Source organism: Camelina sativa, chromosome 2 (genome assembly GCF_030686135.1).
Source record: "Camelina sativa cultivar CO46 ecotype springtype chromosome 2, ASM3068613v1".
Classification (NCBI taxonomy): Eukaryota; Viridiplantae; Streptophyta; class Magnoliopsida; order Brassicales; family Brassicaceae; genus Camelina; species Camelina sativa.
Window position 1 is genome coordinate 10,607,826 of NC_141881.1, and position 16,630 is coordinate 10,624,455.

Sequence of the window (16,630 nt, forward strand, 5' to 3'; positions counted from 1 at the left end):
AAATAAAAAATACAAAGAGATATCATAAATATCAAAACAAAAATATTAGAAAACAATTCCGTAACAGGAATTAGGAAAAAAAAAATTTCCATTTGAGATTTTGATATATGTTAATTCAAAACTTTTAATACCACAAACAACAAAAACTATTGTAATTCGTTTACTTTTTTTTTGTGTGATCTTGTGTGGTTTAGCGCTATTTGGTTAATGCGACCGACTTATAAGTTATATAATCAAAGTAATTTGTTTATGTGTGTTTTTAATTATTCTGATAACATACATACAAGAAGTTTAAAAGCAAAGATCGTTGCTAAATTTAGAACCAAATTTGCTATTTTTTGTGTATTGCTCTCGTAGTCGTAGAATAATTTATTTATTAACTTTATTTTTCTTCCGTTTGCAAAAATCATAAGAACTGGATGCTAATATTGTAAACAAAACATGTGTGTCTTTCATAAAAATAGCACGTTATTTAGAGGAATAACTCCCCAGTTACATGATTTGTAAATGAAAATTCACAATCATTCACTTAAAAATTAACCTTTATAATATGGTTAATCTACCTTATTGAACAAGAATGATATTTAGAGGATTATCAGAAAAACATAATACGTTAATGGGCCTTTATATGTCATATAAGCCCAATTCGGTGGCAAAGCCCACCTCGTAGAAGAGCCATTCTTTGGTAACCTTTAGTTTACTCCCCCCCATTCTCTCTCGAGGAGAGCCTCGCCTGAGCTTTTTTTTTTTTTGTTCCTCTTCTTGTTTCGCGGCCTAAACCGCCGTCGTGTGAAGCTACCACGTTATTGTCCTCCGTTACGAACCTTCTGGGTAAACTATTTTGATTTTTTGTTTTTCCCCATTTTCGATTTCTCACTGTTTTTAATCTACGATTCAACTTGTTTCCGTCTCGTTTTCGTGTTCTTTGATTTGATTCTTCGTTTATAATCGTGTTCTTAACTCGATCTGTTTCGATTTCGCTTCATTAGACGAAGTAATTGAACGATTTTTTTTTTTTCGTTCTTCGATTTCTAGGGTTTCGGTTGCTTCCTCTCGCGCCGCCGCTTGTTTTTGTGATTTATTTGATTCTAATCGAGGTGGGTTTTTTTTTTTCTTACTCTAATTTTTCGTTCTGGGTGTTAATTTTGGTGGATTTTACTGCAAATTTAGACCTAGTTTAAAGCTATGAAACCCTAGATTTGATTGAGATGTGTTGATTAAGATGTGTGTTTAAGTGGTCTTCCGAATGAGTCTTATGTTCTTAATTCTAGGCTTGTGCATCTCTTTTGCGATTATGATAAGCTTTCTTGTTTCTGAGTATTATATTACTTTTGCTTTAGCAGATAAAGTTGCTTCTGGGACTCTTTAGATGGCAGACTCTCGGAATGGTAATGCGCGAGCTCCTGGTGGAGGAGTGCCTCCAAAACCTGGGAATGCCTACACCATAGATGTTAAAAACTTTATCTCACGTGCAAGAGCCTTGTATGAACACTGGAAGAAGCACAGTGCAGACCTATGGGGATCTGCGGACGCTCTTGCCATTGCTACCCCTCCTGCTTCTGATGATCTGCGCTACTTGAAATCGTCAGCGCTGAATATTTGGCTTCTTGGGTATGAGTTTCCAGATACGATTATGGTTTTTACCCCAAAGCAGATCCACTTCTTGTGTAGCAGGAACAAGGCATCTCTACTTGAAGTTGTGAAGCAACCTGCACATGATGAGTTGAAGGTTGATGTTGTTATGCATGTTAAGCCCAAGGGTGATGATGGAAAAGGGCTGATGGATGCCATATTTCGTGCCATCCGTGATCTATCCCGGGGTGATGGAAATGATTCACAAGTTGTAGGACACATTGCTCGTGAAGTCCTTGAAGGTAAGCTTCTGGAGACATGGACTGAGAGGTTAAAGAATGCAAACTTCCAGTTTGTAGATATAACTGGGGGCTTGTCTGATCTTTTTGCTGTTAAAGATGATACTGAGGTCATGAGTGTGAAGAAAGCTGCGTATCTAGCCTATAGTGTGATGAAAACTGTTGTTGTCCCAAACCTTGAAGGAGTCATTGATGAAGAGAAAGACGTCACCCACTCTGCTTTGATGGATCTCACCGAGAAAGCCATACTTGAGCCAACTAAGGCCGGTGTGAGGCTGAAGGCAGAAAATGTTGACATATGTTACCCTCCGATATTTCAAAGCGGAGGCAAGTTTGATCTCAAACCAAGTGCTGCAAGCAATGATGAACTGCTCACTTACGACCCAGCGAGTATCATAATATGTGCTGTTGGTGCTCGGTATAATAGTTATTGCTCAAACATTGCCAGGACTTACCTAATAGATGCAACTTCTCTCCAAATCAAGGCATATGAGGTTCTTCTCAAGGCACATGAGGCTGCTATTAATGCTTTAAGGTCAGGAAGAAAGATCAATACTGTCTATCAAGCTGCCCTTTCGGTTGTTGAAAAGAATGCCCCTGAGTTGATTGACAAGCTAACTAAATCTGCTGGGACTGGTATCGGTCTTGAATTCCGAGAGTCGGGATTAAATATTAATGCAAAGAATGATAAAGTATTGAGACCGAAGATGGCATTTAATGTGTCTCTTGGTTTCCAGAACTTGGAGTGTGAGTCAGAAAGCCGCAGCAAGATCAGGAAATTCTCACTTTTGCTAGCTGACACAGTTCTCGTCACGGAACAGAATCCGGAGAATGTAACAATCAAGTGCTCTAAATCTGTTAAGGATGTGGCTTACTCCTTCAAAGATGATGAAGAAGAAGAGAGACCGAGGAAGAAGCCGAAGACCAGCGGTTCTGAGAACTACATTACCAAGACAGCTCTCAGATCAGATGATCATGTGGTGTCGAAAGAAGAGCTACGGAAGCAGCACCAGGCAGAGCTTGCACGCCAGAAAAATGAAGAAACCGCCAGAAGGCTTGCTGGTGATAGGTCTGGGGCGGGAGACAGCCGGTCTGCTGCAAAGACTTCAGCTGATGTGGTTGCCTACAAGAGTGTTAACGACATGCCCCAACCTAGGTCTTTGGAAATCCAGACTGATACGAAGAACGAGGCTGTATTGTTGCCCATCTATGGTAGCTTGGTCCCATTCCATGTGGCTACAATAAGAACAGTGTCAGGCAATCAAGATACCAACAGGAATTGCTACATCCGTATCATTTTCAATGTCCCCGGTACACCCTTCAACCCTCATGATTCAAACTCTTTGAAAAACCAGGGTGCTATCTACCTCAAGGAGGTTTCATTCCGGACCAAGGATTCAAGGCATAGCAGTGAAATAGTTCAGCAGATTAAGGCCCTCAGACGGCAAGTCATGGCCCGGGAGTCAGAGAGAGCTGAAAGGGCGACATTGGTGACACAGGAGAAACTTCAGCTTGCAGGGAACAAGTTCAAACCCCTCAGGTTGTCTGAGTTGTGGATCCGTCCGCCTTTCAGTGGCCGCAAGAAGATTCCTGGGACACTCGAAGCTCATGCCAATGGTTTCAGGTATTCAACGACCAGGCCTGACGAGCGTGTGGATGTTCTGTTTGCAAACATAAAGCACGCGTTTTTCCAGCCGGCTGAGAAGGAGATGATCACCCTCCTTCATTTTCATTTGCACAACCACATCATGGTAGGAACCAAGAAAACAAAGGACGTCCAGTTTTATGTGGAGGTAATGGATGTTGTGCAGTCTTTAGGTGGTGGGAGGAGATCAGCTTATGATCCAGATGAGATTGATGAAGAACAGCGGGAGCGTGATAGGAAAAACAAGATCAACATGGATTTCAATCATTTTGCAAACCGGGTCAATGATATGTGGCAACTACCCCAGTTTGCAAGTCTGGACCTTGAGTTTGATCAACCTCTGAGAGAGCTTGGGTTCCATGGTGTTCCGCACAAGACATCTGCATTCATTATACCGACCTCCAGCTGCTTAGTTGAGCTCATAGAATACCCGTTCCTCGTTGTCAGTCTTAGTGAGATTGAGATTGTGAATCTTGAGAGAGTTGGGTTTGGGCAGAAGAACTTTGACATGGCCATCATCTTCAAGGACTTCAAAAAGGATGTTCTTAGGGTTGACTCAGTTCCCACAAGTTCACTGGAGGGGATAAAAGAGTGGCTTGACACTACAGATATAAAGTATTACGAGAGCAAACTGAATCTGAACTGGAGACAGATCCTGAAGACGATCACGGATGATCCGCAGAGCTTCATAGATGATGGAGGATGGGAGTTTTTGAATCTGGACGGAAGTGATTCAGAATCTGGGGGCTCTGAGGAGTCAGATAAAGGATATGAACCATCAGATGTGGAGGTTGAGTCTGAGTCAGAGGATGAGGCCTCAGAGAGTGAGTCACTGGTGGAGTCAGAGGATGAAGAAGAGGAGGACTCAGAGCAAGAGTCAGAGGAAGAGAAAGGTAAGACTTGGGATGAACTGGAGAGAGAAGCTAGTAATGCAGACAGAGAGCATGGAGCTGAGTCTGATAGTGAGGAAGAGAGGAAGAGAAGGAAGATGAAAGCGTTTGGGAAATCGCGGCCTGGAACTAGCGGTGGAGGCGGCAGTAGCAGTATGAAGAACATGCCACCATCAAAGCGCATGCGCAGGTGAAAAGATCAGACGTTTCGAATTCTGCTTATCTTTGTTCTCATTAGAGAGATGAAACGAAACCAGACTTTTATTTTCCGAGGTTTAAAAATTAATTAGTGTTTCTTTTTTGTTTGTTTGTTCACGGCAAACAAAATCTAGCGTTTGGTTATGGTTTTTAAATCAGTCTTTTGTATTATAAAAAAACCTGCTTTAGATAATTCAGTATTAATTTAATTCTATGCCCTAGGAAAATAATTATAGTCGTTTTATAAAAAAACTAAGAAAAACACCTTTCTGAGATTATAGCATTTACCAGAGACCACTGAAAAGAAAAATCTATATATAAAAAATCTTTCAAATGGATTAGCCAACTTAGCCAAAAACTTATTTAGAAAGTACTCTTCCAAATCTCCTGGAGTGCAGGGGTGTGGTTCAGCGAACGTGTTCCACACTGCCGGTTCATAACATGGCTAGCAGTGCGAGATCGACTTTTTAACGGGTAAGAGTATGTAAAGTTGAGGGTTGGTTCTGCCATGTGTTTTCTGTGGTGAGCCGGACAAGACACAAGAACACTTATTTTTTGCTTCCTTATCAATACTGCTCCAGAAGTTGGGGTCCAATTAAAAGAAAAATAGTAAAAACTTTTGAGAGAGAGTCGCTCGCGCGTGGACGACACTCGCGGCGATTTTCTCTCCCAACCTTCTTCTTTTTCTGACCACAACCGCGTGCTCCGTCGATGGGGGTTCTCCGTCGATTCCGGCGACGAAGAGAGCCCCAAGACTCATGGTGCTTCATCCGTAAACCGCAACATCAACAAAGAAAAACTTTCAGATCAAAATCAAGGGAGCAGTGGAAGGGAGAAGCTTCCTCAACACACCGACGGTAAGAGCTCTATCGCCGGTGATGCGACGGGGAATAGAAGAGGGAGATTCACGGCAAGGATCGAGAGAGTAAGGCGGTTAGATCTGATGACCGGAGATTCTGGAGGCTCTCACGGCTGTCGTTCGATAGGAGAGGTCGTCTATGGCTAGGAGGAGCTAAGCCACCGTCGAAGGTTTCAGATCTACTCCCTACCGCTTTAGATCTCTCACATATGAGCCTGAATCTCATCGACAACCAAAGATCGGATCTCTTCTTCCTCCTCGAAACTGCTCTACGGTGGCGGGATGGCAAACGGATCCTGGATCACCATTTCCGTTTGGCTCGCGTCGTCCAGGCTCACCAGAGGACCTGTTCCGATGAGCATCCGCTATTCCATGGACGGCGGCTCAAACTCGAGTTCTTCAGTTTGAGATTAGGGTTAGAAAAAAACCGGTTTGATTCCGGTTCTTTTTAGTTAAACCCAAATCAATTTTAATTCTTTGGTTTTCTTTGGTTTGATTTGTAGTTTAGGCCCTAAAGGGATTTATGTAAATGGGCCTAAATCCGGAAATAGCCCATTGGGCATTTATTTATAATATTGAATATCTTTTAACAAAAAAAAAGTTGGGGTCCAATAAATATTTTTTTATGTTTTGTTCTCAGTCTCACTAACATAGTATTTTAACTCCAGCAGTAAAAGTGTTGGGATTTTATTTTTCTAGTTAATTGTAATAACTATTCTATAGCTCCCTCTAACTTACTTAATTTGTAAAGGCCAAATAGTACATTCATAGGTTTTGGCATCTTCTAATATAAAAATATATGGTGGATTATCTATTCGTAAAGGACATCTGGACATGCGCCACTGAATGCACAAGTTGATACAATGCAACATCAAAATGAGATAATATTTCTTTACTTTTTTCTTAATCAATAATATTATTTTTCTCTTATGGTCTATTTTTTTAATATTAAACGTACATATTTTATTTCTTGTTACATAAGATTGTGGATATTGTCTCGAGACAACTACTGGCGTTAAAACCCCATGATTTTGTGGGAATAATAGTCTTAAGTTACCTTTCAAACTTTCTTATATATATGTTTATGTTGTTCTAATGATAAGTTGTTTTTAAAAACGTTTTCCATAATAAAATTTTATTATTATTTATAACTAGAGAAATACCCATAATCATTTTAAATAAAAGTATATTAGATTTAAAAGTAAAATAATAAAAAATTATAAAAATATTCGAGGTATTTATCTAGTTATAAATAATAATAAAATTTTATCATCTCTAACAGATACAAAATACCATATCTTAATCCATATCATAATTTGGTAATAACTTTAATACAAATTATTAGACAATAAAGTCAACAAATATGTATATTATTTTTAAAACATTAAATTTATGAATTGACTTTCGGACGTCAAAATAAAAAGGGGAAAAAATAATTTTTATTTATAAATTAATAAATGCATTAAAGTTGTCAGCACTGATAAGTGCAGACGCAACTACGATCATTGATCGTGCAACTTCCCGCTACCTTCCCTTTTAAAATCTCCTCCCTAGACTTAGCTGAACAATGGTCTAGTTTACATGGCCAAGTCCAGCTCATGGGTAGATAGATACTTACTACACACATCATATGTTGGGCGTCTTTCTAATTTTTGCGATATATTATCCACATATCCTTTTAGTATGGTACATGAAATATGAAATATCAGTTATTTTGTTGAAAAAAAGAAATATTTTTGTCTTGTAAAAATGGATGTTTTGAAGAGATTAAACATTAATAATAGATCTAAAATATATTCTTTTATCATATTCATTGAATATTTTTGGCAAACACATAAGAATTGTAACTGTAAATATAATTATATAGATGTTAATGGACAATGTCCTATAATTTTACTTATAAAAATAAAATATTACCATTTACGAAAAATTATCTTGACAAGTTAATCTATACGGAAAGAAACCAAAAAAGAATTAAAGATGAAAAAACAAGGGCGGACCTAAGTGAGAGAGTATGGGGTCAGTTGACCCCATTAATTTCTTAAGAAAAGTTATATAGTGTAATTTTACCAGATTTTAATAAAATTAATTATAATAATGAATCCATCAAAAAAGTTTATTTAGTCTTAAACCGATAAATCAATTTGTTTTTGTTTAATTTTCTTTCAATATTTTGGTAGCCCATTTCTAAAAAATATATTTTTTGTTGTTTTAATTATCATAACTCATAAGTGTGGAAAGAAAATAAAATCCTTCTCTTTCTTAAATTATCTCTAAGATTTAGTGATTTTACATATTGTCCTATCACATAAAACAAAAAATAAATTATAAAATCCCATATTTTCTAATTTTCTTTCTTCAACAAAGCAAAAACCTCTAACTTAATTAGCATAAATGTATTTAACAAAAACAAAATTATATCAAAAATTGATTTTCCAATTATATTTTGAGCCCAGTAAAAAATGTTTATAGGTCCGCCATTGATTAAATGTGTTGTAAAGTCAAAGGGAATGTGTTAATCGTGACTTGTTACGAACCATTGTTAGTGTAGAAAGTTGCAACGGTTGTTTTCGTGTCTTTAGAAAAACTGCATAAGTTGGATGTTGTCATATTGTAAAAAGGTTATCGAGAATATTAGAGAAGTTTTCAACTTTTTCATTCTTTCTTTTTTCTACCATGCTCTGTATTTGAAGCAATGGCTTCTAGACTTCTATTGTAATACAAGAGCAAAACTCTAATAGACTCAGTTCCCCCAAGTTCGCTAGAGGGGATAAATGAGAGTGTTGACACTACATATATAAAGTACTACGAGAGCAAGCTGAATCTAAACCGGAGACAGATCTTGAAGTTGATCATAGATGATCAGCAAAGCTTGAAGAGGATGTTTATAATTAAAAAAAATGGCTGAGAATTTGGGGTGGCATTGATACTAGGATTTTTGTATCTCTATCCTAGCAGGTTCAATTAACCTTATGTAGTCGTAGTACTTAAGGTGTCAATCCAAATGGGATGTTGCTATCACTCAAGATGCAATCAAAGTATCACAAGTTAAGCCAATTCAAAAAGAGTGTTTGTCTAACAATCCTAGAATGATCATAATGCAAAACGGAAATGAACTACAGAACTAGAAACGAAAATGCATGACAAGAAGCGAACATGAATAAGTAAAAACAAAAACGATTCTAGGCATGAACTACACAGCAAGATCAGAAACGGTCTCACGAATGCAATATCAATCAGAAAGATAGAAGTTCTAAGGATGGGAGTAATTGATATGAATAAGTAAAAACAAAAACGATTCTAGGCACGAACTGCACAACAAGATCAGAAACGGTCTCAGGAATGCAATATCAATTAGAAAGATAGAAGTTCTAAGGATAAGAGTAATTGATGTCGGCGGAGTCTCCTACTCTACAGAGTGTTTAACATGCCACAAACAAACTATCCCTAGACAATGAACGTCACGACTTAGCTAATCCAATCTCTTGGCAGAAGATACTCAGACTCAAACACTTCCAAACCTAGCTCTCGCTAGAGAAACATGGTTAAGCAGGCATGACAAACCAGTTCATTCACGTCAACAAACACCCTAGACAACTAATCTCTTAGGCTAGGAATGTAAGTCTCTGGCACTAGTTGGTCAGACATTTCATCAAACACCTTTTGGGTGTGAAAATGTCTAAGACCTAGTTCCAATTGATCAGAGAGAAACTAGTATTTCTAACTCTAGTCCAGAAGGGAATCATACAAATATAAACTTAAACACCCTACATACTAAGATCCTCCGCCTAATCTATTCCATCCTCAAGAACTCTAACACTACTCGGATCTAGAAATCATCATCAATGATACAAACTGAGAAAACATTGAATCAAGCATCATTAGATAGATAAAAATAGGATGAACAACTTTGTAGAAGAAATCAAATGCAAAAACTGAATAAACTCAAAGATATCTGATTACAAAGTCTCAAAATATTTTAGGTGCTACTAAAACTTAAAACAACAAGGTAAAGAGTCGGTTTGGGAATCTCCTGAAGCGTGTGAGACGGAGCGTCTTCCGAACATGTGTGATCGAGTCGGTGCGCGTCGGTCGAGTGGAAGCGAGGCAGCTTGAGCTAGGTCGAGTGATGCACGTGATGAGCGGCTCGAACAAGGTGGCTCGAGTGAAGTCGAGTGGAACACGTGATGAGCGGCTCGAACGAGGTGGCTCGAATGATGCGCGGGGAGGTTGGCTCGAACGAGGTGGTTCGAGTGATGCGCGGGGAGGTTGGAGTGATGTCGGCTCAAGCTGGGTGTATATGCATCCACTATAAAGATGATAACTCTTGAACCACACCTCCCATTGGCTTGAAATAAACGGTATTGGAAATATGACTCAATTCTCTACAACGTTGATGAAGACGTCAAAAGATGAATCCCAAAGTAAAATCTTCACTCGACTCGATCAAAGAGGTGGAAGAAGTCGGATGTCTAGCATGGTTGGTCGAGTGGGATGACATCCATTCCAGGCATGATGGATCGAGTGGGATGCTGGTGCTTCTTCCTGGGAGCGTGTCCAAGTCGCATGTCGGTCAAGTCGCATTGCTTCTCTCCCGGGAGCGTCTGTCGAGTCGCATGTCTCAGCCTCCATTCGGTTCCAACAGTCTGGACATTTCCTAAACACCTGAAATACTCCAAAATGCACAATGTATGCAAAGATGATGCAAGAACTACTTAAACATGTAAAATGTATAAAAGAGACTAGAAAATGATGCAAAACAATGAATTATCCTAGCTAAATGCATGACGAATACATTCTAAGGAGAGACAAAATATAGACATATCAGACATTTCAACAATGGTAGTAAAAATGGTATAGTGCGATGTGCAATGGACTACATGACTTGGACACTAGTGAATAGTAATTGGCCAGAGTTTGTTGCTGATTCAAGAAAACCTTCGATTCGATCTTTCTACAAATGGAATGAACTCTCTCTCATTGTAGGACATTAATTAAAACATAACTAAGGGATTCACCTTTTTAGTATTTTAGTTTATGTTGAGGGTAAGGATATGGTATAAAGTTTAAGGGATTCACCTTCTTAGTATATATGTACAGTTTTAGTGTTTAGGGTATATTTAGGGTCCATATAGGGTATAGAGTTTTAGGGTTTAGGATTATGTTATTTTAAATAGTAGCTAATAATAATTATATACAAATTAAAGAATAATATAAACACAATTCATTACTTTTATTGATTATAATAATATTGTGTTTGCACAATATTATTTACATATTAAGAAGATTAATGTATATGTTAACATTATGACTTACCATAATTTTCATATCAAATCTTGAAAAACGTTTCATATATATATATATATATATATTTTACCTCTAAATATATATATATATATATTTAATATCTAATCATGTAAGTAACTCATAAACAAATTAATTAGTCAACATATTTTTTTTTTTTTTAAATTACAAATTTCAAATTAGCAAAGAAAACAAAATTTATGCCTTCGAAAACGATAGCCAATGAAAAAGTTTCATTCGGCTCGCTGACATGGCAAAATCCCAGCCATTCCTCATGCCATCTTAAACAAATGTTGAAGCATTCCAATCAAAATATATCACTTTAGATACATGACATGTTGAGATCTTAGCCTTTGCTCAGCCTCTTTCATCTCTTTTGGATCTTTGTGAAGATTTAAGTGCTTAGAGACGTGTCATTATTCACTCCTTTCTTTCTCTTTCTTTCTCTTTCTTTCTCTTTAGCCTTTTTTGAATCCGAAGAAGAATTGAGATTTAGGTTCAGGCTTCTTCTTCTTCCCCACCTACAATTTTTTTTTGATTCTTATCACTTTACTTTGGTGAAGCTACAAATCGTTTTCATTGTTATCGCATCCATTGACTGACTCCTCATTTGCGTGCACCAAACTTCTAGATCTGGTTCCAAAGTTTCTCAACTTTATCCTCTCACTATTTATCTTGCTGTATCGATTCTTAAAGTGATTTTCTTTGTTGTTCCAGGCACAAAAAGATCTGCAGAGATTTATATGCTTCCTTCTCAATGAGAATACTTACTCTTTATCCTTTACTAATAATTATGATTCAGATACAAGTCGCCTTGGTCCAGTGGTAAAGGGAAGTAAGTTTGGCCACTTGATTTTTTATAGCATTGACCATTGGAATTCGAAATTTAAGATAATTTTTCCCGATACTAGGAACAAACACTTTGTCACAAAACCCCGACTAGGAAAAATTATCTTAAATATATATTTTGTGTTTGTTATAAAATATATATATATTTTGTGACAAAGCGAGAGAACAATTTCTTTGCCTCGATTGTAGAAGTCGGGGTTTAGTCGTTATCTTGAATTTTGATTGTCCAGATTTTTCTTAGATTTTATGTTTTTTTTTTTTGGATTGTTGATGGGTCCAAAAGCTATATGTACGAGACAGTATATATTTTTTTATTTTTTTTCTACTGAATCAACTCATATCCTATAATATTTGTGTATTAATTTTATTTTAGGATCATGTCCTAGCAAATAACGACTCAAGTATTAGTCGCTAAAGATATTATCGATCATCATGAATGGAGCTTCCAGCAAATCCATAGAGGTAATAAATTAACCATTTAAAAATAATAATAATGATAAATTGATAAGTGTTATTCGCACGTATTGATCGTCTTTTTTGCTTACCTTATTTCAGAAAACTCAAGTATTAGTGCGTTTGTATCAGCAAGAAGTTTTGTCGCTAGAGACTATTTTACTTTTCTTTGGTATACATTTCTTTATTTTACATCTCTTTTGGTTTTTATATATTTAAATTTTAACTACTTTACTCTTCTAGACAAGAGAATGGAGAGTTACGAGTTGGTATCAGGTGAGCATGACTGAGCATGCATCATTTCTTAGGCGGTGACTCGATCCAAAGGCTCCAAAGAGGCCGGGCATAGTTCTTTCTGCATCGGCCTTATCTTCGTAAGTTTTGGTTTCTCCTTACGGTACTTGTCTTCATCAAACGAGTAGGATACACAACTCTTGCACTTTAAACTATACTTTGTGAAGTACAAACTATTCCCCATCCCTAGAACATCCAGTCTCGTCTCTAAGGGGTAAATACTTGAAAGGGTCCTCAAGATTAGTACAACTCATCTCCTCACAAGTTTATACACTAGTGGCTTCTCGTTGCTGCATGTATACATGAGAAAGAGGCCATTTAAATTCTCTTTGACATATTAAAACATTCATCCTTATGAATATAAGGCACCTATGTTCAGTCCATGCTTGATGACTCACTGTGCAGGAAATTAGATCTAATTCAGCTTAAATACCTCTCAATTTGAACCATTAATAAAAGTGACCATAGGCATAGACAAGATTGCTATGAATATTAGGGTCAAATCCATGAGGGTAAGAAAAATATGGATTAATCCACTCAGTTTCTCCAGGATAGGAAATGCTTATACGAAGATATATCTTGTAAAATGTCTAAGGCGCTATTAGCACAAAAGTAGCAGATGTAGGTGCCGAAGAGAAAGCAATGGCCTGGAAGTAACGGCTTTATGCGATGTCAAAGATATAGCGAAAGCACGAATGTCATTCAACAACTGTCTTTTTAGACCATTGATTTCTATTTGGCCCTTGCATCAAGTATTGGTGCGGTACTAGCGTTAAAACCTTTTACAAGATTTCTCGTTTGTATAAGCATTTGCTATCCTGGAACAGTTGAGTTGATTACTCAAGATTTTTCTTGCTCTTGAATTTGACAAGAATGACCATAGCAACCTTGTATATGCAAATGGTCTCTTTTATTGCTTTAGCTCGGGAAGTGTTTTAGTTGACATTCATCTAGGTTCCTGCATAGTGACTCATCAAGGATGGAGTGAGTGTAGGTGCCCTTTAATTTATAATGATGAATGGTTAATATGTTGAAGAGAAGTTTACTTGACTAAGTAAACTTGTGAGGAGAAACTGGAGAAAACAGAGGAAGAGAAAGAGAAAGGATAGCTATCCATATTATGTCATAAGTTTACTTGGAAGTTTACTTGACTAAGTAGAATGGATAGCTTTTTCTCATTTATACATGTAGCAGTGAGAACCCACTGGTGTGTAAACTTTAATTTTCTCCTTGAATTGAGAGGGCATGAATAGTACTAGCTACTCTTGACGGGGTGACAATCTTTGCAAGAATGTATTTCTCAGAGACGAGATTATATATTTTATGGATCAAGAACATTGTGTATTTCCCAAAGTGTGGCTTTAAGTGCAAGATTCTTGCATCCTACTCGTTCGATGAAGGCATGTATCATGTGAGTTCGCAAACGTTACAAAAAGATGGCAGAAGTAGAAAGAAACATGGCCTCTTAGGAGGCTTTCGATTGAGACATCTCCTAGTAACGTCTTTGAGTTGACGAAATAATCATAAGCAAACTGAATCTGAACTGGAGACAGATCCTGAAGACGATCACGGATGAGCCGCAGAGATTCATAGATGATGGAGGATGGGGGTTTTTGAATCTGGACGGAAGTGATTCAGAATCTGGGGGCTCTGAGGAGTCAGACAAAGGATATGAACCATCAGATGTGGAGGTTGAGTCTGAGTCAGAGGATGAGGCCTCAGAGAGTGAGTCACTGGTGGAGTCAGAGGATGAAGAAGAGGAGGACTCAGAGCAAGAGTCAGAGGAAGAGAAAGGTAAGACTTGGGATGAACTGGAGAGAGAAGCTAGTAATGCAGACAAAGAGCATGGAGCTGAGTCTGATAGTGAGGAAGAGAGGAAGAGAAGGAAGATGAAGGCGTTTTGGAAATCGGCCCGGAACTAGCGGTGGAGGCGGCAGTAGCAGGATGAAGAACATGCCACCATCAAAGCGCAACAAGCACAGGTGAAAAGGATCAGACGTCTCGAAATCTGCTTATCATTTGTTCTCATGGAATTTAATTCTATGCCCTAGGAAAATAATTGTTCTCATTAGAGATGAAACGAAACCAGAATATTTAGTTTAATTCATTTTATTATAAGAGATCGCTTTAGAACATTATTGATTCTATGCCCTAGGAACATTGTGGCTGCATTCAACAAGAACGACATCATCATCTCTCCCATGGATGATGACCACATTACAATTTGAATTTTTATCCCGTACCATGTCTAGAGACTAAACACAATTCACTACCTCGTTCTCCTATCTCCATGCTGATGACTAGGCCTGGACAAAAGAACTGTATCTGAAAACTCAACCTCGGCCTGGACCGGACAAAAGAAACAGGTTTGGGTAGGATATGGTTATAGCTAGCCTTTTTTTATTGGGTTTTATATTATCGAACCCGTAGGTTTGGGTTCGGATCCAGGTATTACCTGATACTCCATATGTAATACCCATCAAAATCCGAACATATAATTAAATATACAAAGTATAAATGATATTTAAGCTTGATATAATCTAATTACCCAGAATTATTATTCTAAGTCCAAATGTATCAATTATAATATTTTCATATTGTATTTGTTAAAATTTAGAGAAATACAAATTGAAATTAACTAAAGATAAAGATAGGAAACAACAGGGGAAAATATGTGGTCTAGCAAATTTACTATTTTATAGGAATACTTATGAACTACATTTTCTTTTCTTTTCTTCTATTTTTAGAAAAAATAATTATTTATATACAACAATTGATGATTGTGTCATAAGCATTCCATCAAAAGAAAGGAGAAGAAACATAAAGTAAAGCAAAAATGGTTAAAAGTGTAAATGTTGTTGGTTTCATCACTCGTATGATGGTTTTTTTGTTGATTTTAACAGGTAATGTACGTTATGATTTATGAATCTCTTTAAAGTCTTATTTTTATATTTGTTTTTATTATATTTTTTATTAATGTTTATTCTTATATATTATAAAGACTCATATATTTAAGTAACTTTAATAAAATTCATTAGCTAACGCCTAACGTTAATAAATAAATAAAAAAGTTCCCTTTTAGTTTGAAGGTTTCTGGTTCCGTTTATAATCCAAAACATTACTTTAAAAACGAAAAAATGTTCTATTTCTTAAGGGTATATATATTTTTTGTTTTTTTTTTTTAAATGAGAACATAGTATAATGTATCATAGTTTAAAAGGATTAAAAGTGTTTTTGTGGCCACTGTGTAACTGTCGAATCGATATGCCTTTTATTGCTCGTATGACGGCATATATATCATGTGAAAGTAATCCAAGAATTGTACATCAATGTAGTAATGGTGCAAGTAATCATCATAGAGATTATCAATGTAATCTTTATATTATGGATGAACCAAATTTTCGAGCCGAGAGGATTATAACATTTGTTAGATACTTAGATCTAATTCATCAAAACCAAATAATTAATGAACTTTTATATAATTATATTGCTTTTTTCAAGTAAGCTAACTAAAACAAAGATATGATATATTTTTTACTTAGAAAGATCTTTATTTTTCTTACATATCTATGATATATTTTTAACTACAAAGATTTATATGTTTCTTACATATCTATCACTAAATTGTTAGGAATATGCGGACAAAAGGTGTGCAGCAGGTACCGAGCCCCTTACGCGCGTGGAACTTGTACAAATTATAAACATGTCAAGTCCACAGAATGCGATAAAGCTTGCAAAAATATAATGCATTTTGAGGGCAGATGTCAACATTTTCAGGACAAAGGAGTAAAGAAACTAGGTTGCTACTGTTATCCAAGTAAATGCTAGTGACAATTGCAAACTTCAAATCCTATGTGCAACCATACTATTTACTATTACCATCCATCAATAATATGTCATAATTTTAATCTGTGGTATAAATACAAGAGTTTTATTCGTTAATATTGTTGTGCAATTTTGTTAATCAATGAGCTACATTGCCTCAGAACCTTAATTAACCTAAATTGGTTTACGTTTGTCGCTTTGATTCATCATTGAATGTGAAAACAAAACTTTAAGAGACGAGGAAGTTTTAAAGAGTTTGGCAACCAACACTCTTGTCTCAGACGTAAAGCACCAGCTTCCAACACCCAGCCTGCAACTCAGCTTCCACTTCACCTCTTGCGACTTTCGACCAAAAATCCCTATTTCCCATAACAATCGTTCCGTAAACGATTATACACAACAAACCATACAACTTACAGGGACAATAACCATGAGGGAGCCT

At 36.7% G+C, this 16,630-nt stretch overlaps 1 protein-coding gene and 1 long non-coding RNA gene across 11 annotated transcripts; both read left to right on the top strand.

Moving 5' to 3' along the window:
• Nucleotides 1-503: 503 nt before the first annotated feature.
• Nucleotides 504-4,816, top strand: LOC104720609 (FACT complex subunit SPT16). 5 transcript variants are annotated; one of them, XM_010438494.3, is made up of 3 exons: nucleotides 504-831; nucleotides 1,036-1,097; nucleotides 1,344-4,816. In XM_010438494.3, the coding sequence occupies exon 3, from the start codon at nucleotides 1,370-1,372 to the stop codon at nucleotides 4,598-4,600; it is 3,231 nt and encodes a 1,076-aa protein (XP_010436796.1). In that variant the 5' UTR covers nucleotides 504-831; nucleotides 1,036-1,097; nucleotides 1,344-1,369; the 3' UTR covers nucleotides 4,601-4,816. The 5 variants fall into 5 exon arrangements, with proteins under 5 accessions (XP_010436796.1, XP_010436808.1, XP_010436804.1 ...); XM_010438502.3 differs by having other exon boundaries at nucleotides 667-831; nucleotides 1,370-4,816; XM_010438498.3 differs by having other exon boundaries at nucleotides 700-831; nucleotides 1,341-4,816.
• Nucleotides 4,817-11,081: 6,265 nt separating this feature from the next.
• Nucleotides 11,082-16,305, top strand: LOC104720635 (uncharacterized). 6 transcript variants are annotated; one of them, XR_015578112.1, is made up of 6 exons: nucleotides 11,082-11,403; nucleotides 11,485-11,602; nucleotides 11,990-12,078; nucleotides 12,172-12,241; nucleotides 12,313-12,443; nucleotides 15,995-16,305. It is a non-coding gene; the product is annotated as an uncharacterized LOC104720635 (long non-coding RNA). The 6 variants fall into 6 exon arrangements; XR_015578115.1 differs by lacking the exon at nucleotides 15,995-16,305 and adding an exon at nucleotides 13,917-14,498 and having other exon boundaries at nucleotides 11,123-11,403; nucleotides 12,313-12,345; XR_015578114.1 differs by lacking the exon at nucleotides 15,995-16,305 and adding an exon at nucleotides 12,914-13,284 and having other exon boundaries at nucleotides 11,123-11,403.
• Nucleotides 16,306-16,630: the final 325 nt, after the last annotated feature.